This window comes from Eurypyga helias, unplaced genomic scaffold (assembly GCF_000690775.1).
Source record: "Eurypyga helias isolate BGI_N326 unplaced genomic scaffold, ASM69077v1 scaffold28502, whole genome shotgun sequence".
In the NCBI taxonomy this organism is placed as follows: Eukaryota; Metazoa; Chordata; class Aves; order Eurypygiformes; family Eurypygidae; genus Eurypyga; species Eurypyga helias.
This window is the reverse complement of record NW_010235711.1, coordinates 191-25,766: the sequence shown is the minus strand read 5'-3', so window position 1 is coordinate 25,766 and position 25,576 is coordinate 191. Positions and strand designations below refer to the sequence as shown.

Here is a 25,576-nt window from a genome sequence, read left to right as displayed (position 1 = left end):
AATGTTTACAGCACTTCCTGCTGGCTTGTGTGTCCCCTGCAAGAACGGAGCTCGCTGTCTGCGTTGTGCGTTTCAGAAAGTCTGACTGGGAAAGCTCAAAGATACCCACAGTAACTGGGTATTTTTACCCACAGTAATGGATTGTTGCCACTTTGCGCACTGTGCTTTGAACACCACATTTTCCCTAATGGGGTGTAAGGGAAAACACTGCATTTGAGGGAAAACCCCCAACTTTATAGACATTTCCTAGACATAGCTTTAAAGAGAAATGTCTTGTGGATATGTATGTGGGATCATGTATATGGGATTGGACCTAAATGAAATAAGACAGTGCGAAGAGACAGAAGTCCTGCCGTTAATCACGTTAAATTTTATTTAAACAGCAAGGTGTGCTTTGACTGTAACTGGTTTTATTTTTATTAATCCTTGATGCTGAGTTTTGAACAGTACTGTACCCAAACAGTTTTACAAACATAATGCTCAATACACTGTTTATTGCTCATTGGTTTTGTATGAACAGAAAAACCAGAAATTAATATAAGAATAAATAAGGCACCCTACTCATATGCTGATTTCATGTATTGTAGTAACATGCACAAAATTTCATTTTTCTTTTGCAAGTCACTTTCTCCATTTTCCTTATTAGAGAAAAAAATAAGTTAGATTTTATTATTTGGGCAAGAGCCAGTGCTTGGTCTGAACGGTCAAAACTTGAAAGCCCGTTCTAATTTTTTAATTTAACCTTCCACCTCACAAAGCCAGCTTCCGTATAGCATGTCCTGATTTCTTCTTCAGACAAAAAGTATTTTTGTTCTTCCTTTGCTGTTACTAGGAAACATGCCTTGCAAGAGGACTGTTCACGTACTGCTTGAGAGAAAAGACCTGACTTGCCTTTTTATCGGCATTTTCTAGTACTCACCCTGCTCAAAAGATAAAAATAAAAATGCAAAGGCATCTTTAGTGCCTTATCTTGTGTAGCTGAGCCCAAATCCGTGATTAGCATGAGGTGGAAGCTCCACAGAAGCTGGTTAAAAGCCTTTTTAAATTTCAGTATACCCTAAATTAGGGCCTCCCAGCAGTATCAAAATTCTGTCCAACTGTCCTTTTTCCTCAAGGGTCTCATTTTGGCTCTGCATACTATATGCAGTTTCAGGGCTGAGGAGAAGAACCGTGATGCTGCATAAACTGGGAAGCTGCTAGGGCAGAAACCTGCTTGCAGAGGCTTTGATGGTTTGACAGCCTATTGCTGAGGTACTGACCAAATGATCAAATAAACAAACCAGAGGGATGGGGCTCTGACCCCCAGCCCCAGCTTTCTTTAAACTGTTTGTTACCTTCTTTTTAGAAATTGCCTGAAACAATAGCAGAGACAAAGTGTTCAGAACTTTCCTTTCTTTCTTTTTTTTTTTTTTTTAATTTAAAGCAGATTATATAATAATTTCCTGATGTTCTAATGTTTATTCTGTAAAACTGTCATGTTCCTGCAGGGTAATATGAACAGATAGAATCATCGAGTTTACCAGTTACGTGATGCGTTACATAAATGACAACACCCAGCTTTACATGAACTTTGAAATGCAAAATGTCTTTTAATTACATAAAACAGTACGGTAATAACTTAAAGGAATCTTTTGGTTATATGTAAACACTAAAAGTTAGCTGTTTAAAAAATAATCTTGTAAGACAAGTATGGCATTGACGTAGTTTAAAAAACAGTAACTAGCCCTAAATCTGAATACTCTCAGGGTAGAACAGCAAAAGCAGACACCAATCTAATGCTATGCAATAACATGCTGAAATTTTGACTTATTTGAAGAACCAGTGCTTCTTTACATTCCCTCCTTCTTTTGTTCTCATATTTCAAGATTTTCACCATCAGTGCCCTAAAGAATGGGCCAGCTTGTACTTACAGGGTAATATCTGCTACTTTGAGTGTTGCCATCCTAATATTAAAAGCCATCTAAATTAAGTCTCCCAACTATGTACTGGTTTAAATTAAAATCCTGAGGAATTACAATCTGTTTACTTGATGGTTTTGGTTAAGTGCAATTCGATGTAGGCAGAATGCTGTTTCATTTAAGGTCATTCTTAGTAAGGCATATTAAAAATAAATATAAAAGTGACAACATAATATTTAGTTTCTTGCTACAAAATCTTAGGCAAAAAATATTTTTGCATGTAGTAATGGACTTTATCCATTTGCTGGCTTACAGGAGTTAAAATCTGTGCATTAAGCTTAACTGCCATTGTCAGAATGTGCCGCTGTGCTACAATACTGTTCCAAAGCTACATGCTAAAGATTTTGTTTCCATGCTCAAACACAGCTTGCACAAACTGCTTGAAGACTCTGTCCATGTAAGTGCACTTCCTTGGCCAGATTCCTTCCAGAAAACCGATATGGCCGCCGCACGAAGTCAGAACCAAAGCAACGTTTGCGTTTTGCTTGGCAGTTTCTACCGGAATAGCTAAAAGAAGAGGGAAGAAAGTTGAGGTTCTTATCCTTCTATGAAAGTCCAGCCCCTAATAATTTCTCTTAAATGTTTCTCACCTAATACATTTATAAATATGCACAGTATTAACATATGCTTAAACATGCTGTAGGACTTGGAAGCACAGCTGTGCTAAAAGCCATTTCTCTCATAATCATTAACTCACCTTGTCTGTGAGATTCTTCTGGTTGCTGGAAATGTTTCAGAAATCACTAGGCTTCAGCTTTTTTTCAGACCCACTGATGGCACAGCACCCATGTTAATGCATACTTATGGTTTGGTATATATAGTGTAAGTGAAGGACAATCAAGCCTTCCATCAAGTTTTTAACCCGTGTTGCAATATTCAACTTCGGAAAAACTGGGGAACTGGGACCTTAATTGTGAATTCTGTCCTTTTTGTAGGAGACTCCAAACACAAAACCTGTAATGTCAAGGTAAGGTTTTATCTTTAAGATACCCTATCAGCTAATATTTAAGAAGATCTTGGGTTATTATCATTCTTATACGTGATGTGCCATACATTTACATCTATACATTTAGACCACACCATGCAAACACACCGGGGGACGGGTTCCTGCCCTGAAGAGCTCAATGATCTAAATACCCACGGTAAACAGAAAAAGGAGGGGCACAGGGACAGAGAAGCTGCCCTGTCTCACCCAGCGCATTAGTGGTTCTCTGCTGAATAGTGACTGCTAGAAAATTATGTAATTTATAATTTAGATTATTAGACCAGGTACTACAGGTCTTTTTCTTCTGCTGGGTTAGTTTTTGGCTGAGTCGGGTCCCTGCTCTGGTTCCCATGTTAACGCCAGGATAAGGATGGCAGCAGGCGCAGTCAGATGAGGCCTGTGGTGAGGTGGCCTTTAGACTGACAGCCTGCAGAGTCATCAGCGAACTACACCGGAGACAGGCGCTGATCTTGAGATACGCAGAAAGGGAGGCTTCAGCACATCTTACCCTGAGAATGATGCAAATATGTGGCTTTATCAACACCATCACCTGGGCAGTGCCAGTGGTAAAGGAAAACAAAGGTCAGTTAGGGCAGGCTGACGACAGAGAAAGCACAAGACTTTATGGATGGTATTTTAGTGTGATGTGATGACACCACTATGACAGGAACTGGCTGAAACAACGTGGAGCTTTATGGAGCTGTGGGCATTTGTGCTCTTGGTATAAAAATTAAGTTACTTTAAGCAACATCCTCTGAAGTTTTAAGTACGCTAAATATACTTCTGAACAGGCAGAAACCACAATACATTTCAGCAAAGAATGCCATTTAAAATTTCAGTTTTCCAATAATACACTTCATGGAAGGGGAAAAAATAAACTTCATACAGGTTTTTTTGATTATTCTGGATGGACAGAAAAAAACCCAACAGTAAAAGAAGACATGCCTTGTCCAGACAGAAGAGAGTATTAGGAATTTTACTCGTCGTCTAACATTTTTGTGATTCCACAAGAAAATAAATCTGATTTTAGGTCACATACTGCTAAATGAAAAATGCCTTGGCACTGCAACACAAAGCAGGGAATCACTTACAGGATTTCTATTGCTGCGTTACCTCCTTAAAAAGTATTTTTGAAGATAGACTTCTAATCAGGTTCACTTTTTGGGGAGTTCAGTTGTCCACATCCCTTTCTGACTGAACTTCCTTAGAAAATACGCCTCCCCCCTGTTTCTAGGAGCCTGCTTTCCTCACTCCTTTATACATTTGCTGTCATCTCAAAGGTCATTCTCCTTGAATAATCATTATCCCTGCATATCACTGACTTTATAGATGAGTTTCTGGCTTTCATTCGGGTGCTGAGTGCTGTGTGCCTCACATGCCGTTTTGCCCCGTTTTCAGCAGCTGGAGTAGGAGCCAGAGACAGACCACCAGCCAGCGTACGCCACACAAGATCTTGAATCCAATGAGCGTGATGAGCAGGTGCACAACTTAAAACAGACAGCACTGGGCCTGCACAGAGCCAGGGGAGCGGTCTGTGCCTATGAGGTCCTTAACTAGCAGTGCCTGGAACGACAAGCTCTGTTCCACTCCAGGGCCTCAGCATGGAGGCTAAACAAACCATATCCATAGCGGGGAGAGTGTCTTTGTTGAGTGTTGGGTGATGAAGTTCCTGCCCGTAACATAAGGTACGTGACTGTGCCCTGAAGGGAGCACAGGCTGAGCTCCAGAGAGCAATGGGGATTCTCTTCCAGAGTATGTGAGATCCTTTGCTACCCAGCGCTACTCATTTATTTCACTCTTTTCCTCCTTGCAAAGTTGCATACGTCTAAGTAGTTTGCCAGTTCCAGCATTTAGTAAATTATTTTGATTACTAGGTGGAAGAAAGCATGCTTCTCACTGTCTCTACAAAAAGTCCTTGACTTTCTTTTGTTCAGCTGGAAAACTGGAAATACTCTATGCAGTATCTGGGCCTTTTAAAGCAATACTGAGGCAAGACTAAAAATAAACATCAATGCAATAAAAGCCTAGGGCCTGCCAGCCTGGACTGGGGAACAGCAGAGCCTGAAAGCAAGAGATGCAGAAAACAGTGTGCTATTTCTTGCGACCCAACACATGCATCATTTTCAGGCTCCAGACTCAGCAAGCACTCATCTGGAGTTTTGCCTGAGTTAATCTGCCCAGCAATCTCTGATCCGGCTCCCTTGGATTCTGTGGATGAACACATTGCCATGGACAAAGACAGTGGCTACGACTCATGTCAGCTTTGGCCAACTGGATGGGAATTTGCCCGCTTATCTGTACCAAGCCATTTGCTCCTCTTCCCTCCCGTAGCACATGGGCCACGTTGGGCAGAATGCCGATAGGGAAATGGGGATCAGATTCCAGCCCAAGTCCACTGTTCCTGCTTAAGGCAATGAATCACACTTCCCAGGGCCATTCTGCAGCTGCCGCCTGGTCACTGAGAGGACTAATGAATAGACTTACCTGCAAGGGTATGGGGAGGAGTGTGTGAGGACAGACAGACCTAGTCTCTAAGAACCTGAGATAACATGAAAACTCCACTGATCCTAATGGATTCAGGATAAGCTGTGTGCTGGCCTGAACACACCTCTTGCTAATTGCTCATTCCCAAACTGACTGGCAGTACTGTAGTGGGTGCCAGGTGCTGCCTGCCTCCAAACAGCTACAGCAGCTCTCTCCTAGAAGCCTACCCACACTAGGATGCTGGTTATCTCCTGTGCCAGGTAAGGTGCGAGCCACATACAGGTCGTGATGAACTTCATCTTCCCCATCCTGAAGTTCTCCCTATTCCAACATGCATTTACAGCAGAATTCTGCCACAGATCATCGCTCTAGTCACAGGCTGCAGCACTGTGCTGAATATACAGTCATTTGCTTCCGTCGGCAGCGAGAAATTTAGTAGGTGCCAAGTAAGACCTGCTGTCACCTCCCTGGTCTTACCTCCCCTGTAGTGAACAGGAGCCCCTGTCCTTGGCACAACCAGTCTTGATGCAGTTGGGGCGCCATTCGTGTAACTCCTCCCCAGCAGAGCTTCTTGCTCTGCGGCTTCTCAGGAGAGAACTGAAAAGGCCGTGTGGCCCTCCAGTGCCAAAATGCAAATGCTGCTTGGCAGCGGTGTGGTACTTTTCTCAAGGCTGTTTCCAGGGACTGTGAGCTATCCACAAATAAACCCACAATGCAACAGAGCCAATTCTGCAATGTAAAGGGCAGAGGAATGGAGTACTGGATGGGATGCACTCTAGGATATAGGATGGCAAGCCAAAAGATAATACTGTTTGGTTTTGTCCACATGCAACCTTGTACCTGTGTTTCCACTGACCAAAATCTGTACAGCTGTTTGATCCAGCAAGCACAGAACTGTTATTTGTGATCACAGAACCACAATGTAAATATATACATGCACAATTACCCTGTTAAAAATCAACTTCTTGTATGTTCTTTGCGAAAAGTCATTTTTTAAAAAGAATGATAGAAAAATAGACACATGAAGCAGCACGGGCTTAAATAAGTCACTGCTGTCAGACTTTCTGTTCCACTGTTTGGTTGATTTCTCCCTGTTCCTTTAACTCTTACCCTAATTTTTATAAATCTGGCCATTCCTTGGCCATTTGGTCTCTCCAGACAACTTCATTCAACAGTGCTGTTTATCTAATAGGATGCAAAGTAACACCTAAGAGCAATTACTCCACGTTTGGATTCAGAGGGACAGAAAAGGTTCAGAGAGTTCAGTAAAAAGTTTAACTGAGGTTCTGACATGCGCTTTTTTGGCACAGTGGATCTGGCATCGTACCTAGCTTCAAGGGCAGGCTTTCAGCTCGGGCACAGCGCTCACCAACAGCAATTAAGCAAGCATTAGTACAGTGACATTTAAGTTGGATGCCTAATACGCTGCTTGAAGTCTCTGAGGACAAAAATGCCGCTTCAGATGAAAAGTGAAATGTGACACTGATAATGAATGCTATTATTTAATCTTCTTGATTTTTCACACTTAGAAAATAAAAGGGCTTGACTTGGTTATATTACATATTTCCTGAAGCAGTGACTTGTTTAAATTAGTTACAGGGAGAAGTGTCATGCAATGAAGAAAGCATTTGTTTCGTTAGTTAGTATTACGCAACATGACAACTGCATTCCAGAATTAAACTACAGATACATCAGCTGCCAAGCTCTATGAACTTTAAAAAGCAACATTAAGGAAGGGCTGCAAATGAATTGTTTCTTCCTAATAGTGGATTGAGAGCAAAGGGCATGCTTTCACAATAGATTGAAAAATCTATTACTGGGAAGTACCAAGTGTACCAAAAACCTACATGATATGAAATGATCATGTAGTAAGAGGCAACAGAGACAGCATCTGCACTTTTTAAGGGAAGTCTCTTTTTAGGTCTGTATCGTGTAGTGACAAAGCAGACTTGGGTTTGCATTCCCAAGCTCTGTTATAGGAAAGTAGATGTGGCTGGCTTTCTAAAGGATATTTAAACACAACGGAATTCTGGCACAGCTTTCTCCCTAATGAGTTTTCTAAGCCTGTTTCCCAGCTGTCGGAAACTACAGCTATCTACAGCAGAGGTGGAAGGTAGCTTAAAGGCTGGTAGAGATTACTGGGAGAGAGATGAGGCATGAAATAACCAGTCCCCAAAGACTGAGGTCTGGATGAGAAGGGATTTTGTGGCTTTGAATCCATTACACAATTGTGAGCGGAAACTGCCCCTGGTTGCCACCGGCGTACGTGTGTCCACAGTCTTAAGTCAGAAAAAACAAGCCAGTTGCCAGAATAAAGCCATCTCCAAGAGTAACAACCAGCCTTTTATGTTTGCTAACATAAAACAGCCCGCAAAAGTGTCAAGGTGAATGTGATCCAGTAACTGAGGGCAGCAGCCATAATTTCTAGGCTTCTAATCAGGGTGCCCTGTGCCTCCTGCCAGCAAAACTTTTCACATCGAGGGTGCATAGCGCAAATGAAAAAGGACCCAAGGATAGATAAACAAAACAGAGGCGTGCTATTAGCTGAAAATCAACATTGTCCTGGTGGCCTTTTCTAAGGTAAACGTGACCACAAGGACAACGGTTTACAGCCAACAGCATTAAGTCTGCACAAGGAATAAATAAATGCCTAACCACCCCAATATTTTCATGGAGAAAGGCTGCTTAGGGTCAGAGTTTAAGAGGATGAACGGTCATTACAACAAACACTTCTTGTTCCAGGTTCCTCATGGTTCTCACCCCTCTCTACACTGCAAAACGATAGGTTTGACAATCTTTCACAAGAGATCATCCCTAAAATCCACTGTTCACCAAGAGTTGTGTCAATAGAGCTGCTACAGCTGTACTCTTGGGGACTCAATCTTTTGGCTAGTCAAACTACACAATCCCAGAACTGCTGAGGCTGTAAGAGACCTCTTGACATCATCTAGTCCAACCCCTCTATTCAAGCAGGGTTACCTACAGCAGGTTGGCCAGGACTGTATCCAATCAGGTTTTGAGTGTGTCCATAGACGGAGATCCCACAACCTCTTTGTGCCAGTGTTTGACCACCTTCATGGTAAAAAAGTTTGTCTTGTGCTCAGATTGAATTTCACAGGGTCAAGGTCAATGGTTGGCTCTTGAAAGCTGGACGTTATATTCTAAAGTGAAGAGACAAGGGGATGGAGTACCTGCACTAGCTTTAATCTAGTTAACAAAGGTCCCAATCCCAGTGGGAATAGGCTGGAAAAGGTTAACGAATCCTCCAGGGACAGAGGCAGCTGTGTGGCTTACTGCTGTTGTTACTTGTGTTAACTGGCTAGCTTATTCCTGTCAGTTACTACTTCACTTGAGAATGGAAACCACAAATTGCGCTAGAGCTAAACACAGAAGTGAAGCCATTTTTCCCTCTCTAAGATACCTATGGCAGACGCATGGCACAGCAGATCACCCACCTCGCAGTACTACAGGAAAAGTCATCCCCGGGGTCACAAGACTCATAGAAATCCATCTGCAGAATCACTAGCAAGATTTGATATTTGGACACAGATTTTAGGGTCGTGGCCCCATCCATTCTCATTTCCAGGACATTATACGTGCGTTACAGAAACAGCAATTGGCCAATTAGGAAATAAAAATAATCCGGCAGAGACTAGTAAATACAAAGGGACTAACTGGCTCAGAAAGTCCCTGGACTGCAAATTGTCGAAGATAGATGCAGTATTCTGGAGGAGTACTGCTATGTTTGCCCAGATCTTACTTCTTTTTAAGCCTCTGTAATGGCCAGTATAAGGGATAGGTAGTTTGGTTAATCCAGATTCACCATTTTTTTCCTCATATTAGGTGGTTGTTGCCCCTTTGCATTGTTGAGGCATAGCATGAAGGAGAAGAAATCAGACTGTCTTTTTCTAGTGCACTCTACTGGAGTAGCCCTTCTCTCTGCATGTCTCATTTGTCTCTAGCAGGTCTTTGAACTGTAAGTAGTAACGTGTGAGCACGTTGCTGTATGTGTTGTAGCTCTGCACACAGACAAACAGTGCGCACATACCCAAGAGTCCCTTCCAATCCCTTTATTCTTCCATTTGTTGTTCAAATCTGTTTGCCCACTCACTTTGGTTTTGTGACTCATTCTACGAGAATCTCATTTGTGGTGGCAGAAGGAAACTTCCCTGAAATAAAGCAAGTGCATGAACTGCCTATTTAAAGGGGTCAGGTGTTCCCTGCTAAAGACTGTCCCCTCAACCAGCTGTTCATGATAGTGGTTTTCCTCTACATTAACTGTTGTTCTCCCTCTCTTCTCACACACTATAACCCATACACAGCCCGCAGGAACAAGCATATCTTTTTAAGACAGCAGCAGGGTTTTGCTCTGCAGATCAAAAGCAAAATATTCATAATGACCACGTGTTTGGCAGTAAATAGGAAGAACGGCTGAAAACTCTGTTTTCCCTTATCTACTTCATCTTCTAGTTTCAGTGGGCCTCCTTCTAGGAGCTTGCCTTGTCTGCATCTCTCCCCGTACTCTAGGATTTGGCCGACATGCTAACTTGTATTTTTTCTTATTTTTCATTTTCAAGCACTGTAGGTGGCACTGAGATTGTGAGCAACAGCCGAGAATTTCAGGTCATCTGAAACATAAGCAACTCCCAGACATTTTTGTAGGGACTGAATTGAAAAATGGCAATAAATATACTTGTTTTCACTTTCACTGAATTCTGAATGTCTACCATCTAGACATCTGTATCTGAGTTCCTCATTATAGGCTCTCTTCATACTTGGTGAGTAAAAATGGGTGCTTCCGAGAGGGCAATACATCCGATATCTTCCTTACAGGGAGATAACTCACACCCTAAATGTGCATATTGATTTCTTTTCACTGTAAAAAGTCTACTAAAGGTTAATGATTGCCATCCCATGAGCTTCTGCATTCTGTACTGATCAGATCTCTCCACCATCAGCTGTTTTATATATGTCTTACACTGTAAGTAAACTGCAAGACTGGTTCATCCCCAGAGGTTTTGATTCTATATAGAAGTAACGTTTAAATGCACCTTCACACGTGGGTCTGAGTTCTTTCTCAGACCTATGTAATTTGTCTTAATGACTGCATATACAGATAAATATATATTTTTAAAATCCTAAACTTACCATGACCTGGTGAGAAAACATCATCCACAGAATTCAGACATAACACCGGAATTCCTACTGACTTCAGCTTGCGACATGGGCTAGCATCTTCATAGTAATCATCAATTGTAGGGTAGCCAAACATGACTGAAGTGAACTGCTTATCAAATTCTCTAACCGTTCTAGCCTGAAGCACAGAATTCAAATAGGGAACTATGTCAGTATTTGGAAAACAGCATCCAGCTAAAGCAGAAGTAACATTTTCACGTACCTTCATGACAAGATCCATATCAAATAATTTCTCCAGCATTTGTCGATGCCTAGAAGGAAAGAAAGAAAAATTAGAAGTCTGGGGGTTTGTTACATAAACAGATGCAGAAATCCTCTGCTTCACAGATACATTTGTAGAAATAACTCCCTAACAAGAACATGCTTGGTTTTAATTTTCTGTCATATTAAAAATCCATCTGGAATCCAAGAGAAGAGGAATTGTTGATACATATGCAAACACATCCAGCAACACAATAAAGGTCTGCATGAGCCATAAGAAGGATGTCAGAGGTAAAAGAATTTAAGAGAATTAAATATTCAGGAATACAAAATACCCCCTGATTTTGCAAAGCAAAGCATGAACTTTCATGCTTTTCCAGTCAAGGCTGGCTTAAAAGAATTAGTATATATAAACATATATACTCAAAGTCAATATGTGCAGGTGTAAAAATTTAAAAATCCATTTCCTTCATCCATAAATACAGAAGTACATAGACCTTGTGCCAAGTCCCTTGAGGAGCAGAGAAAGTTAGTCAACATGGGTGAGAATATTTTTTGCAAAGATCCTTTTGTTTTCAAAAGTTACAGCAGAACGCACACAGAACAGCCACGTGATGTGTTGTTACAGCTGTCATTTTGCCAGTACTATTATACCTGCTGTAGACCTCATGCTAACATCCTTCCACCTTGCTAAATAGTTTAGAAGGCAACTCACCTGCTGATAGAGGATTGTAGACAAGTAGTCAAGTAATAGTTGAAAAGAAGCCAGTTTAGTGGCTTCTCCAGAGATTCTACAGATTCAAAAACATTCCAACCCGCAGAGAAAATTGCAGCTGCCATTAAAGGAGTGTCTCTGCCAGTTTTGCCCAGGTAATTTAAAAGAAGCATGCTACAAACAGAAATGAAAAACAGAAACATATATACTATCAAACTGTTTGCTTCAATTTAAAGCAAATATAACAATCAGCCACCTCTTTGTTTTTCAATAGTTTCTTGTATCAGCCCTACAGTTGTGCCAAATACTTCTAAAAGGTAGTCAGTGTAATCAATGTATGACTAATGAACTTTGCTTTCTCTCTCTACTGTCAGAGAGGAACTGAGTGCACTGTGTAGGACGTGGGTAGGAGTGCATTTAGAAATAAATAGAGGTGTACTAGTCTTATTTAGATCACTAAAAGGGAGGGAAAGGTCAAATAAATGTATCTTACTCATGGAACAGGTATTCCCAAGTTGTTAGTAAGTTTTACCGTTTTACAAGCTCTTGGTCTTCCTGATCTGACAAATCCAACCAGCGAGCCTGACAGATACAAGCTGCCCCTGGCATGCCTGCCTCACTGTGAAGCTGTCTTCGGAGCTGAAGGTAATGCCTTTACGCCACCTCACACATATGAGAGAACACAGCCATTCTTTAACTTGAAGTATGTAAAGAATGAAGTGTTGGGTAACACACAGAGACTTTATCCCCAAGCCCTACCTGCTAGATCATAGGACAGCAGTGCGAAAGGGAAAACAGCTGGTAGGAACCAGCAGGAAAAGAACAGCAAACAGCACTTGGGAGTGGGTTCCTGCCATCAGCCCACACACTTGAACCCAGTGAGGAAAGTCACCTGTGGTACATAGAGGAGTTAGGTAACATACGTTCCCTCTCACCCACAGAGGAGGAGGAACCTGTGAGTCACCAACCTATATACTGTAAGAACACTGAGCCATAAACCAATAAAAAAAAGTTGCAGTAGTAGAATAAACCACTTCTCTAACAGAATTCACAGAATATATGTGGTAGAGAGAAGGTTTAGGAACCTTTACGTTAGAAAACAAAGTCCTTTTCCAGTATAACACATACTGAAGATCAGTGGAACAAGTGGGCTTTCATTTACATTAACACCTTTGTGAAGTGAATGTTTATTTTCCTTCTTAATTGGGCAAATATGTCCTATACAGATGAACTGGCTATTCAGAAAATGTTGAAAAGAGGTGGATAATAAAAACTATTGTAAGATTAAGACAAATGGATGATTTTTACAATATGGTGAGATCTCTGCTCCTGCTTGATTTTAGACACTCAAGTGCTCCAATTAATTCTGAAGCATGGAAACATGTCCCCATGTAGATGATCAGAGACTCTTCCAGTATTCTGCACAATTAAGCATATGCTTTCTCTTTGTGGTACAGGACTTTAAAAACATGTTGGAGGAGGAAGGTGGAATATGCCTCCTCCCTGGAAGTGTTCAAGGCCAGGCTGGATGAGGCTTTGAGCAACCTGGTCTAGTGGAAGGTGTCCCTGCCCATGGCAGGGGGGTTGGAACTAGATGGTCTTTAAGGTCCCTTCCAACCCAAACCATTCTGTGAATGAACCATCTTGCCTAAAATCACCCAGTGGTGGTGAGGTAAAAGCCAAGAACACAACACAGATCCCCTGTGCCATACTAACAGACTTCGCCACTATTTAAAAACCATAGCTAGGTTAAGCCAAGGACAGAGATGACACTGAGGGCCCAACTGGTGTTTTGTACCAGTCACAGAAGGGCTGGCTTCTGCTACACCTTCAGCCCTGAAAACCTGGTTCTTCACCTACCACAGCCCAGCCCTCTTTGTTCTAGTGTCACGGTGCACCTCACACTAAGTTACCCATGAAGAAGTATGTGCTTTAAATCTTGATCTCATCATTGAAACAAGCCTCTACTCCAGATCCTTCTTTGGCTTTCACTATTTCCAATGAAACATGTTTTTGCAACACATGACATTATTTCATGTTTTGCATGCAAAAAGTCTTAGCTGGGGAGAGAGCGCATGCCAAGGGAGAGAAGAGCCAACTGGCTTGCTAACCTTGTGAAGAGTTTTAAACCTCTTCTAGGTTTGTCAAGGGATGGAGTACAAAGCCTGAAGAGAAGCGAAGGCCTGGCAGGCCCTGATGAAGCACCCAAGGGATAGCATAATGAGGGAGGCTCTCCCACTTCCCTGCAAAACCAGCATGACTGCGGACCATCTCATGTGCCAGCACACGCACAAACACACAGCGTGGGAGAAATAGGAGGAATTAGAAATCTGTGCATGGTCACAGAACAAGTTTGTTGGATCAGAGAGACATGGAGGACTCACAGGCAGACAAGAATATGCTATGATGGATGCAAACAGACTTTTCATGAAGGCCTTGAATGCAAGGAGGAGGGTTTGCACCTTAGACAAAGAAGCCATTTAATGCACAGAACCTTCTCCTGGTGCAGGTTATAAGCCAACTCAGAGCTAAAAGGTCAAAATCAGATAGGAGGCCAACAAAGCGGATGTCATGGTGGGTGGCTACTACAGACCTCCTGATCAAGAGGAGGAATTAGAAAATCCAAGTCTTTCAACAGCTAAAATCATCATGATCACCAGGCATAGGGAACTGTAACCATCCCAAATCAATTGCCACAGCAAGGCACAAGCAGACCAGACTTCTGGAGAGTATTGAGGACAATCAATGACCCAAATAGGGAAAATGTTCTATGGATCTGCTGCTCACATGTAAGGAAGAAGCCATCAGGTCCAGGAGGGTGCAGAACAGTCTTGGCCGCTGAGATTATACGATGGTGGATTTTTAAGATCAAAAGTGAGTGGGGAGGTTAAGCAGCAGAATTACTGCTTAATAAGAGAGAGTTGGCTTTAATATGGTGAGGGATTTGGTTGGCAGGATCCCATGTGAGATGGCCCTGATGGGCAAAGGGGTTTGGGAGAACTTTTTGACCTTAAGGATAACTGAACATAAAGCACAAGTGTGATACATTCTGACGTGCACGAAGCTGAGCAAGAGTGACAGAAGACCACATGGAGGAAGAACATACTCCTGACTGAGTTCAAGAAGGAAGTACCCTGAAGGTGGAAGGGGGGTAGGCTGCCTGGGAGAAATAGTCATTGCCCAAGCATGCAGGGATGCAGTTAGGAAAACTAAAGTTCAGCTGGCGTTGGAACTAGTAAAGGTTATGCAGGACAACAAGAAAAAGCCTTCTGCCACATGAAAGGCTTCTGTACGTACATACACAAAAAGACTCAGAACAAACAGCATCCAATCCTTTCCCCTCATCAGTGAAGTCAGTCATCTCATCATAAAAGGCAATCAGATCACTTGGGGGTGCTTTGTTCCTTGATAAATCCACTCACCTTCTCATCCTTCATATGCTTGCAAATAGCTTCCATAGGATCTTCCCAAAGAACTGATGTTAGACTGACCAGCCTTTATTCCCTCCTGGAACCACTATTCAACAAAGCAGGGAACCTAGTGACAAAAAGCAGAGGCTACCTGTCTTCCCTATCTTTGCTGCTGAGATCTGTTCTCAGGCCTACTAGGTCCCTGTACCTAATGGCAGAGTGTGGGAGAATGAAGCATGACTCATGGCAGAGGAAGATCCAGTTCGGGCCCAGTTATGCCAACTGGGCATAGATGTGTCAATGGGACCAAGTGTCCCAAAGACCCGGAGGGAGGCAGCCAGTGACACTGCTCTCTATGACTTTTGAAAGGTTACAGCAACTGTGGGATGTTACTGATGCCTAGAAAAAAAAAAGGCACCCATCTACAAGAACGGCAAGGAGGAGGAAATACAGGCTGGTCAGTCTAACCTCAGTGCTTTGGGAGTATCCTCGGAAAACCTCTGGGAATATCCAATCTGGAGTGGATGTTGACCCATGGTCCCTGTGTAGCTAAATTGGAGGGACATGGTTTGAATGCGTGGAAGACCAACTAGACCACTAGTCTCAGAGAGCTGTGATCAGGAACATGAAGTACAACCGGAGTGGTTGGATCGGATGCTACTAGTGTTCTGCAGCAGTCAATAATGGGGCCAATACTGTGTAACGTCTTCATTAACAGGATGATGAGGTGGAACGCACCTTTAGTAAGCCTGCACGTCTAATTGTGGGGAGTGGCTGGTGAACTGAAAGACAGGGCTGCAGTTCTGAGGGACCTCACCACGCTGGAGAAACGGGCTGGCAGAAACCTCATGAAGTTCAATAAAGGCAAAAGCAAAGTCCTGTATCTAGGACAGATTCGTGACTGGATAGGGAGCAGCTGAAAAAAGACCTGGGCAGACGGAACATGACTCAGCAACACACCCTTGCTGCAATAAAGATGACTGATGACATGCTGTGCTTTGTTAGTAAGCGCAAAACAAGCAGGTCTAGGGAAATTATTATTTCCCTCTATTTGGCACTTATGAGGTTGTATCTGAAGAACTGTGTCCGATTTTGGGCTTCCCAGCAAAATAGATGCTGTCATACTGAAGAGATTAATATGTCTTCATACTGAAAACACTGGCAAAATCCCAGCAACAGGAATAGAAAAAGATTGGCCTCATTTAAAAGGTTTCCAAGTTACTTATTTGATTATCAATAACTATATTTCTTGAGCAAATCTGTAATTATCCCAGAGCTCCTACAAGTCGTTAGTAGATTAACATCAATATACTGGGCTATAACTGCCCAGCCTCCATAAAATTTATCAGAAAGAAGGGAAGTCTCAGGAAGTTAGCACTGTGCCTGCAGTATTTCTAATGGAAGTTCTCCTCTCCTACGATTTTTCGTTAAAGAAGCTGTCAGAACGTTTCTCCTAGCTTCTAGCAGTGATTTTTTTCTAAGAAACTGTGCTGTCATTGTCTATTCTAGCTGTGCTTTCTGGAGAGAAGCCAGGACACAGCAAGTCTTAATACCACATGCTGTATCAGCCCATACTGGTTTCAGCAACAATACTACTCCTTGCGTCTGAGCCAGACAGGGCAGATACACCCACATCTCTTCTATCTTAACCTACCCACACACTGCAGAACCCAAACAGAGCGAAGATAAAACTTGCAATTTCCAGAGGTTGCTAAGAGACATGGTATGTTAGCTCTAGTTCCCATTTTTCATCCCTCTGTTCCAAAGACAGCCTCCATAGTTTCCAAAGATTGTACTGCCCACCTGTTTGGCTGTCAATCTGTCTGCCAGTGTTTCCTGTCTTTCTCCACCCCCCCTCAGCTTTTGAATGCTGGCCAATTCCGACCTTCCCTGACACAGAGCTAAAAGCCTCCAAGATATGAAGCTTCTAAAAGTCTTCTGAATACTGACTGTTGGAGACAGATCCAAGTTAGTTGCGGTTCAGTAAGGAAGGAACATACTGCGGACTAATAATTTACAGTCAGGCTACAACAGTCTTATTTTATGATCACAGTTAAGCTGGTACTTGTGTTATGTAGTACCTTACCCTCCCATAGAAACACCGGCTGCCATGAACGGAGCTGAGGGATGCAGGCTGTGCACGTGATGAATAACAGCCTCTAAATCCTCTGTGTTAGCTGCACAGTAAGTCCTTGGTGTCTGTAAGGAGTCAGAGGGAAAAATGCCATCATAAGCTTTTGTATTATCCTTTAAGGACAAAGCAAACTGAACAGTGGATCATTTATATAACAAGATAAATTTAGCATTTATCACGAAGCTGCGCTCAATGGCAAATATAAATCCAGAGCACTTCACGAGGAGGTGGAGGAAGGAGTTATACTTGTTATCATTACAAAAGAAAACAGGTGACAAATATCTTCAGTATCTGCAACCTCCAGGTCATTAGACAAGATCTGAACACAGACCATCGAGCTAAACTAGACAGAACTAGATCAGAACTAGATAGGCCCCAATATTTTTAACATACCCTGAGGAAATGGAAACGTATCTTAAAGGCTGCAATTTAGAGAAACGAAAGTTAAAATGACAATTTTATCATCTTCACCCACATTCACATGTAAAAGGAAATACTAGACTTCAAGTTCTCTCAGCCAGCATTTGAAAAGTAACCAATATTTAGGTTCTGCACACCATACAAGCAAATAAATAAATTCACCAGTGCCATTTACCTAAAATATTACTAAAATATTCCATTAACTGAAGCATTGAAACACGTATATTATCCCTTCTCTATCTACCACCAGCGTCTCTTCAAATCTAGAACTGAGACTTGCAATGACTTCCAGTGGCATCACTGAGATTTGGGTAACCCCTTCCCTGCTTTTGAAGGAAAAGCACAGCTTTTGAGCCTCACCTGCACAGACCACCGCTACAGGCCACAGTCTGGGGGACTATCTGGAGCACTATAAGGGACATGAGTCCTTTTCGGTACAATAAGAATCATGTTGGGTTTTTTTTCTAATGGTGTTCTCTAGATTTCATCTGCAGCACGAGAGAGCTTTTAACTATAGAGTTGCTACTAATGTGTTAGTGACTGGGACTTAAGTACAGGTACTGGCTGGCCTGCCAAAGTTCAGGATAAACACTAAAACCAAACATAAAAATACATAATGATGAGTTAACTTATTTGTTGCCTGAAGCAACAATGTATTTTAAGGTGGGGTTTTTTTAATTGCTTTCACAGCCTGGATATTTGTGGGCAATTTTAACAAGTTTAATTAGATGAAACTAATTACTTAAAATACCTTTAACAAGAATATTGAGATGTTAAAGTCAAAGATTAAAAAAAGGAAAGAAAAGCTAAATCTGATTAATTAACACTGAAGATGTTTTTCATTTCCATTTATGTTGAACTTCCAGTTCTCATCCACATGAATCACTCTTCACTGTTTTACACCCTATTGATTATAAACATTGTGAATGTGTTTTATTTTAATTACATTGTCAAGTTTACAAAGAAAAATAAACTATTTTTTGTAACTAGGGTCTAATGTATTCTAAGTGAAAGTCTATTTGATTAAAAGTTTATAAAACCAGAGAGATACGTTGCATTTTAATTTCAGTTAATTCCTGACACTTTAATGTCTGTCTACCTACTCACTGGATGAAGATATTTTAAAACGCTATCTTAGCTCACATTGGCTGTGGTCAGTCTAATATTTGATTCTTCCATAACAGCAGCTCATAGTGACTTTAAATAACAAATGAGAATGGCATTTTAAAACTGATTCTTTAAATAGCTATTATTTGGTGTAATTTTGAATCTATCTTTAAAGAGACTGGAAAAAGAAGTACTTCCATGGCTAATTTCTACCGTGGTGCTCAACTATGCTTCAAACTCATTAACTAGGGATTTTATATTAAAATGTAGAAACCCCTTTGCAGAAAATGTGATACTTTCAGCGGGTTTGCTTCACAGTGAGACCTTATAAAGCTTAAAGATGTAAATCCGATTACAGTAAAATACACACAATGCATTCAAACAAGAGATCTTTCCTCTTAACGATTCATAAATTCATCAATAAGGACTTTGTGTCTCACAAAACTGCTTTGTAGATCCATCTCCGAAAGTATGCACAAAACTACTCTTAACATGGCAATATTTGCATTGAAATGCTTGATCTGATTATGGGAAAACATTCTAAGCTTTTTAAAGTTTGAAACCAGGGGATTAAAAAATGCAAAACAATGCCAAGTATTATGCACATTCATTCCAGCTGCAGAACTGTCAACAAAACGCATACGAAAAAACAAAGCTTATTCAGCAATATTTCATCGTGCCCTGTCCCTAGCTGCAGAAAACATTTAGCTTCAAGACTTTCTCGTTTGTGGAATCACCAGTTATTTCTAAGCAAACGTGATATGTCTGCCCCAAACACAAAAAATGTCTTTTGTAGCTCAGTTTGTGTCCTAATTGCTGAGAAAAATACACGAACACATTTAACTTTTAGGATCTGGCTATCCATAAAAATCTGGTTCATTAACTCAGTAACACATAATATGGATTAATTTTAATGGCACAACTCTTTAATCATATCAAAATCTAGTTTAGACTCCTATTGGCAACTGGGAAATTCATTATGACTGCTTGTATGTGGATTTGTATGCTAAAACAATGGGAGGAAATTGCACTGATGGAGGAGAATTTCTTAGATGTGTGCATTTTAGATACTACAGTATATTTGGAAAGAGAAGTATAAGGATAGCTCATTTTAATGGTACAGATATTAAGAAGTTAAATGATTTCCTAAACGAAATGTTCACAAAAATTTTGTGTTGACCAGCTGACCTCCTCGAATTTTACAATAAAAGATGTATATTGGCACATGATGTATCTGCCCGGTGACGAGATCTTCTTCTCTACATTTTCAACATATGCTGTGAGTTTCTCTCATTTAAATCCAACCATACAGGTAGACATGAATGATTCCATATATACCACTTGTGAGATATGTGTATCTTAGAAGTCATCCTTACCAAAAGATCCTCACCAGCAATTCCACGATTGTTAAAAACCACGCACCTAAAAATTGAGACAGTAAATTCAATTATATGCATTGTACGTTCCACTAAAAAATGTAACTTAAACACACACATAAAAAAAAGCATAAAGAAAAGCCAGCCAGTTCTATGGATGAGTTCAGCACTTAAATATTTACAGTCCTACAGAGCCTAAATTCCGACCTGTGTGGAAGACCCTTTATACCAACATGAAATTCAGTGAAGTCAGCGTGACGCTCTCTGAGCTCTGCGATTCGCCCGTCGAGGTCAGACTGCAGGATGAGAGAGCCCCAGGGTTTACCTGAAGATGGTACACGCAGCTCGTTCTGCCTGCACGCTGAGCTGGCCAGACACGAGCCGTACGCCCTGCCTGTGCAGGGCTGAGCCTAAAGCAGCGCTCTGAAAGGGAACGTCAGAGGTCCGCGTATGGAGATATCCTCCAAAGCTACGTAATTGTATGAAATAGCAAAAAAATGAGCCAAATCAAATTTATGATGACAGCTCCATCTAAGCTGAGGTTCTTGGTGATGGGATTGGGTTTTTGTCTGGAACAGCACAGAAGTTTCTGTTCTCTCAGTGCTGGTGGAAGTCTCTGCATTTTCTAGCAGCGTTACTGTGACTGAAGGATCCTTGCTTTCTTACTAAATCTGACTTTTCCATCACTCTTCTACCCTCTCACTGCAATAATTTTGTAAAACAATATATACATATTTTAGATGGGTTAAAGGCATGAAAAACTACTTATTTTTGTATTTTTCTCAAATGTTGCTGTTTAAAAATAGAAGTATAGCATGTTGTTGAAATCTGACCTAAAGCTCTCCTTTTTAATGCTATCCCTTCCTTTCTTAGGTGACCAAGGGCAGGTATTTCTTTCAGGAATACTTAAAAAATTAATAACAAGAAGTTGTTGATCTGAGGGCTTTCCCCCTCTGATATTTTTTACTGGTAAGTTATAAAGTGATTGTAAAAGTACTTTGAACAGTTAAAAGTGCTACTTTACTTTCATAATTTAGTGAAGCAGTTACCCAAACCTCCCAACAGAGAAGAGATAGCCAGACATGTGGATTGAAGCTCCTATATACATATCAGAAGAACTTATTGTAGTCAGTACCAGAAGCTGGTCTGCACAGACAAAATGTAATATTCCACATACAGATCCTGGAACAATGACAACTTATTTCAAAGCACAGCAGCAGCAATATGATTACATAAAGGAATCTCGTCATTGACTAATCCACTTATTTCACCCAACTGTGACCAGAAGCCTTAATAACAAAACTAAATTAAGCAGTGACAATTAAGAGGTGACAAACCTCTTCCTTAAGCTAGCTTTCCCTTCTGCACTCACGGATTTGAGGCTGCCGAATCAAGCAATTTTGGCACTCAGAAGCTGACTTCTTCTGAGGCCTGCTGCCAGCAACCCATCCACATGAGTCTTCTTGGAGCTGAATACAAACCCTTTCTTTAGGAAGTGTAAAGGTAGCACAAATACTGGTATTATAATTTGCAAAGCAGCAGCAAAGGCCCACACAGACTTAGCTTGCTTTCACTGCAGTCTCTGGGGCACATCTGTAGACATTATACCATCCCTTCCGAATGTACTGTTACATAATTTACTATTATTACTACTGATAATACTTTATTACACAAACTAATGTATTTGGATCTCACTTGCCTTACAAAGGCAACTTATACACGTACATACTCATATCTGATCTTATTAGAAGCAGCAAAATACTAGCAATGAAATACAACAGCACCTATATCCCAGCGTTTCGCTCTGATGGATCATATGAAGAATGTAGGATTCCTTGCTCGTTCCTGTCAGACCAGGCAATAACAGGACGGTGGGTCTTGTGCTGGCATCCGGATAATATAAGCTGTCATTATTATCAAACCAATCCAGCGAAATCTGTCCTCCATCTGCTGTTTTAATGAGCTCACTGAAAGGCACATTTCAAGACAACACTGATTAGACCGAAAAATACATGTATACTCTTAAGAGCGCTTACAGCGTGCAAATTACCAGGTATGAATTCTGCATCTTTAATTATGTTTTAATACTGAAAGTGCCACCTAACTAGGTATGTTGGCACATCCACCGTTCGGAAAGGGCCACGCCTACAGCTGACACGAGTTAGCACAGTCAGTCCGTGGAGTAATTCCCCTCCACAGTAAATGAAGCGCTGGCCTTTGATGCATTGCTGCTGATGCACTGGAAGCTTGTAACTAATGTGATTTTTGGCATTGCCTTCTATTTTATGTAGGCTCGTGTACTGCAGATTGCCTTCGAATCACCTGAGAATCTTTTGACAGCACTCTGGGCAATGTGTTAAACGTTTATCACAGTTTTTTCTCTTTATCCAAAGCAGCAGCACGTATAACGATGGCACCTTGTTACGCTTTAAACGCACGCAACACAGACACGCGCTGCTGTATCTTTCACCCTCTATCTCCACAGACTTTGCTAGAATGCACTCTTAAACCATCTATCTTAAGAGTGCAACACATACTACAACATCCCGAGAAGCTATGCATGCATTAAACAATGACAACAAGGCTTCATTCTTTTTTTTAGAAACATACAGCATCTTCCCTCTCCCTGGCAATGAAGACATTGTACGAGAGAGTTGGTGTAGGAACTACCAAAATGCAAGCCTACCTGGCATTTGATTTTCCATTTGAAAGTCTTGATAGCACCTACTCCAGATTTTAAAGCTCATCAGCCTCGTTGGACCCGTTAGCTCAGCACTGCCCTTTTTCAGTAATGGGAAGTAGATGCAATGCTGGCGTGTACTGCCAACACAATCTCAAATGGTGCAAAATAAGCATTGCCCCATGGAACTATGTTTCTTCCCTTAAGAAGCCTTGAAACAGAGTATACTAGAAAAAGTGGACATGGCCATACCACTGAAATGTTTCCTAGCTACTAAAACTAAGGGAAGCTGCTAAATGCTAAATCTATTCTACCATGCAAACAGAGCTGAAACAACTTGTGCTGCATCCAGGTTCCGGCGCATAAAAGTACTTCTCCTTAGGTCTTGTGCCAAATGCCTCATTTGCCAGACTAAGTCTCATTTCTGTGCGAGAGAGATCAACTGAGGACAAACATAAATATAAGTTTTTTCCCCTCTTAGAATTTAGGCATCAAAGAACACAATATAAACCTCACAGGTAAAAGTTACTCTGAAAATCCCACAAGGTTTATGTATTCAAGACAAGGCTGAATGTGGCCACGCTATGGTTAAGGTAGAACATGTTGGTTCAGCGGCCAGAGGCAGTGATTGCATGACCTTTGCAAAATGATGGCATTCAAACACCAAAATATTTGATACACCAGATGACTCTGCTGCCATCCAGAGGGACCTCAACAGGCTGGAGAAATGGGTTGGCAGGAACTTCATGAAGTTCATTGAGGGGAAGTGCAAAGTCCTGCACCTGGGAAGATACAAGTCCATGCACCAGTACAGGCTGGGGGCCACCTGGATGGAAAGCAGCTTGGCAGAAAAGGATGCAGGGGTCCTCGTGGACCACACTGAACATGAGCCAGCAACGCATCCTTGTGGGACAGAAGGCCAACAGCCTCCTGGGCTGCATTAGGAGGAGCATTGCCAGCATGTTGAGGGAGGTGATCCTTCCCCTCCATCCATCACTGGTGAGGCCACACCTGGAGTACTGTGTCCAGTTCTGACCAGTACAAGGGAGACATGGACATACTGTAGAGAGTGCAGCAAAGGGCCACATAGACAATGAAGGGAATGGAGCCTCTCCCCTCGTAAGAAAGGCTACGAGAGCTGGGACTGCTCACCTTGGAGAAGAAAAGGCTCAGGGGGATCTTATCCATGCATGTAATACCTGAAGGGAGGGTGCAGGTAGGACAGAGCCAGGCTCTTGTCAGCAGTGCCCATTGACAGGACCACATGCAGCAGGCACAAGCTGAAACATGGGAGGTTCCCTCTGAACATCAGAAACACTTTTTCACTGTGAGGGTGACTGAGCACTGGCATGGGTTGCCCAGGGAGGTTGTGGAGTCACCACAGTTGGAGATGCTCAAATGCTGTCTGGACATGGTCTGGGGCAACTGGCTCTAGGTGGCTTTCCTTGAGCAAAGAGGTTGGACAAGGTGACCTCCAGAGATCCTTTCCGACCTCAACCATTGTGTGATCCTGTGAAGATATAACCACACCAGTTCTTATATTGTCACCAACATTTCAGTGCTCCAACACTCTCTGAGCTAAAATAGGGCCATTTGGGAACCCTGACCTTTTAAACCTACTGTACATTGAATCCAGGATACAGATGGTTGCGAGTCCATGATGGAGCTGTAAAGGTGGGCAGAAAGAAAAAAACTGGGCAGAAGCCTGAGCAATGATGGTAGCTGTGACACAGTCAGAGTAAGGTAACCACTGGCTACCAAATCACTTTCCAGAAGAAAGGCACTTACTTCCTGTACTGTACTTGGGGTCTAGAGGTGATAAAGGGACGCAGGAGTGTCTGCACCCGACCTTCCCAGCACCAAATCGTGGGATAGTAAGTTTCTGTCACAACAGGGCAATATTCCTCGAGAAAGCGGCAGAAACGGTCGTTGCTGGCCACCAGCTGGGGTTTCTAGGAAGAGAGACTACAGTCAGGCATGGGCATTCGTATAAAACAAACTAACAAAGAATGAAAGAAATTTAAGCCTGTTTAAATCCTCTCCCAGTAAATGGATTTCTTTCATATAATCATTTGCGATGCTTTTTCCTTTCATGGTAGAGAGATATGTAAATGAAAACCAACTGAAATGCCAAAATGCCTACCCAAAAAGTGAAACCCACTAAACATAAAGGATTCCTTACCTACTTCTAATAACGTGCTATTCTAGCTCTACTTTTGCCACCACTGTACCTTTCGCTGACAAATCAAAACCACACTGCCTTACAGTGGGTGAGAAAGATTATACTGAATCAGTTTTCTTGCACGGCACAGAGATGACGCTTAACGCGTGTACCTGCAGTACCTATTTTAACCTGGCAGGACACTCCTCCTCCCATCTCATACCACGGGACGCTGCTGCATTGGTTACTCATCCCCAGTAATGCTCTGCACACGGAGGTTTTTCTTACAGCTTCCGTCTGTATGCCAATTAACACGGAAATCCCTGTCTGCCCAACATCTCACGTTTTCGCAACCGCATTTCTCAAGCTCCTCTTTCACGCTGACTCTCCAACGCGCAAGCATTGACGGGGCAGCGACAGCGGCTTGGAAAGAACCGTTACGCATACACAGCCGTAGCGGCACCGTCCGCCCTTCGTCCTTCTCCTCTGACCAACATCAAGCAGCCCCTTCTCGCTGACGAGGAAGGCTACGTTCCCACCGGTTCTGGGAAGGGCTGTGGCCACACGCCCGGCTTCAACAGTCGTAAAGCTCTCGGTACGCGTATTTGCAGTTGATTAAGCACTCGATGAGGCGCTCCCACCGCCGGGCCGCGTTAGATCAGGCTCACTGTATCCAAGTGATTTGCAAATTTTTCCTGGTGAAGCCGCTACTGACCGGAAGATGTGCAAGAGTGTCCTAGCGCCCAGAA

At 42.1% G+C, this 25,576-nt stretch overlaps 1 protein-coding gene across 1 annotated transcript; it reads right to left on the bottom strand.

The window, feature by feature from the left end:
- Positions 1-1,883: 1,883 nt before the first annotated feature.
- Positions 1,884-24,651, bottom strand: ABHD3 (abhydrolase domain containing 3). Its single transcript, XM_010146856.1, is given in 8 exon segments — positions 1,884-2,465; positions 10,576-10,741; positions 10,826-10,874; positions 11,540-11,713; positions 17,036-17,148; positions 19,987-20,032; positions 21,771-21,953; positions 24,455-24,651. Coding segments are annotated over 8 exon segments (1,107 nt in total). The 3' UTR covers positions 1,884-2,286.
- Between the last annotated feature and the right edge of the window lie 925 nt (positions 24,652-25,576).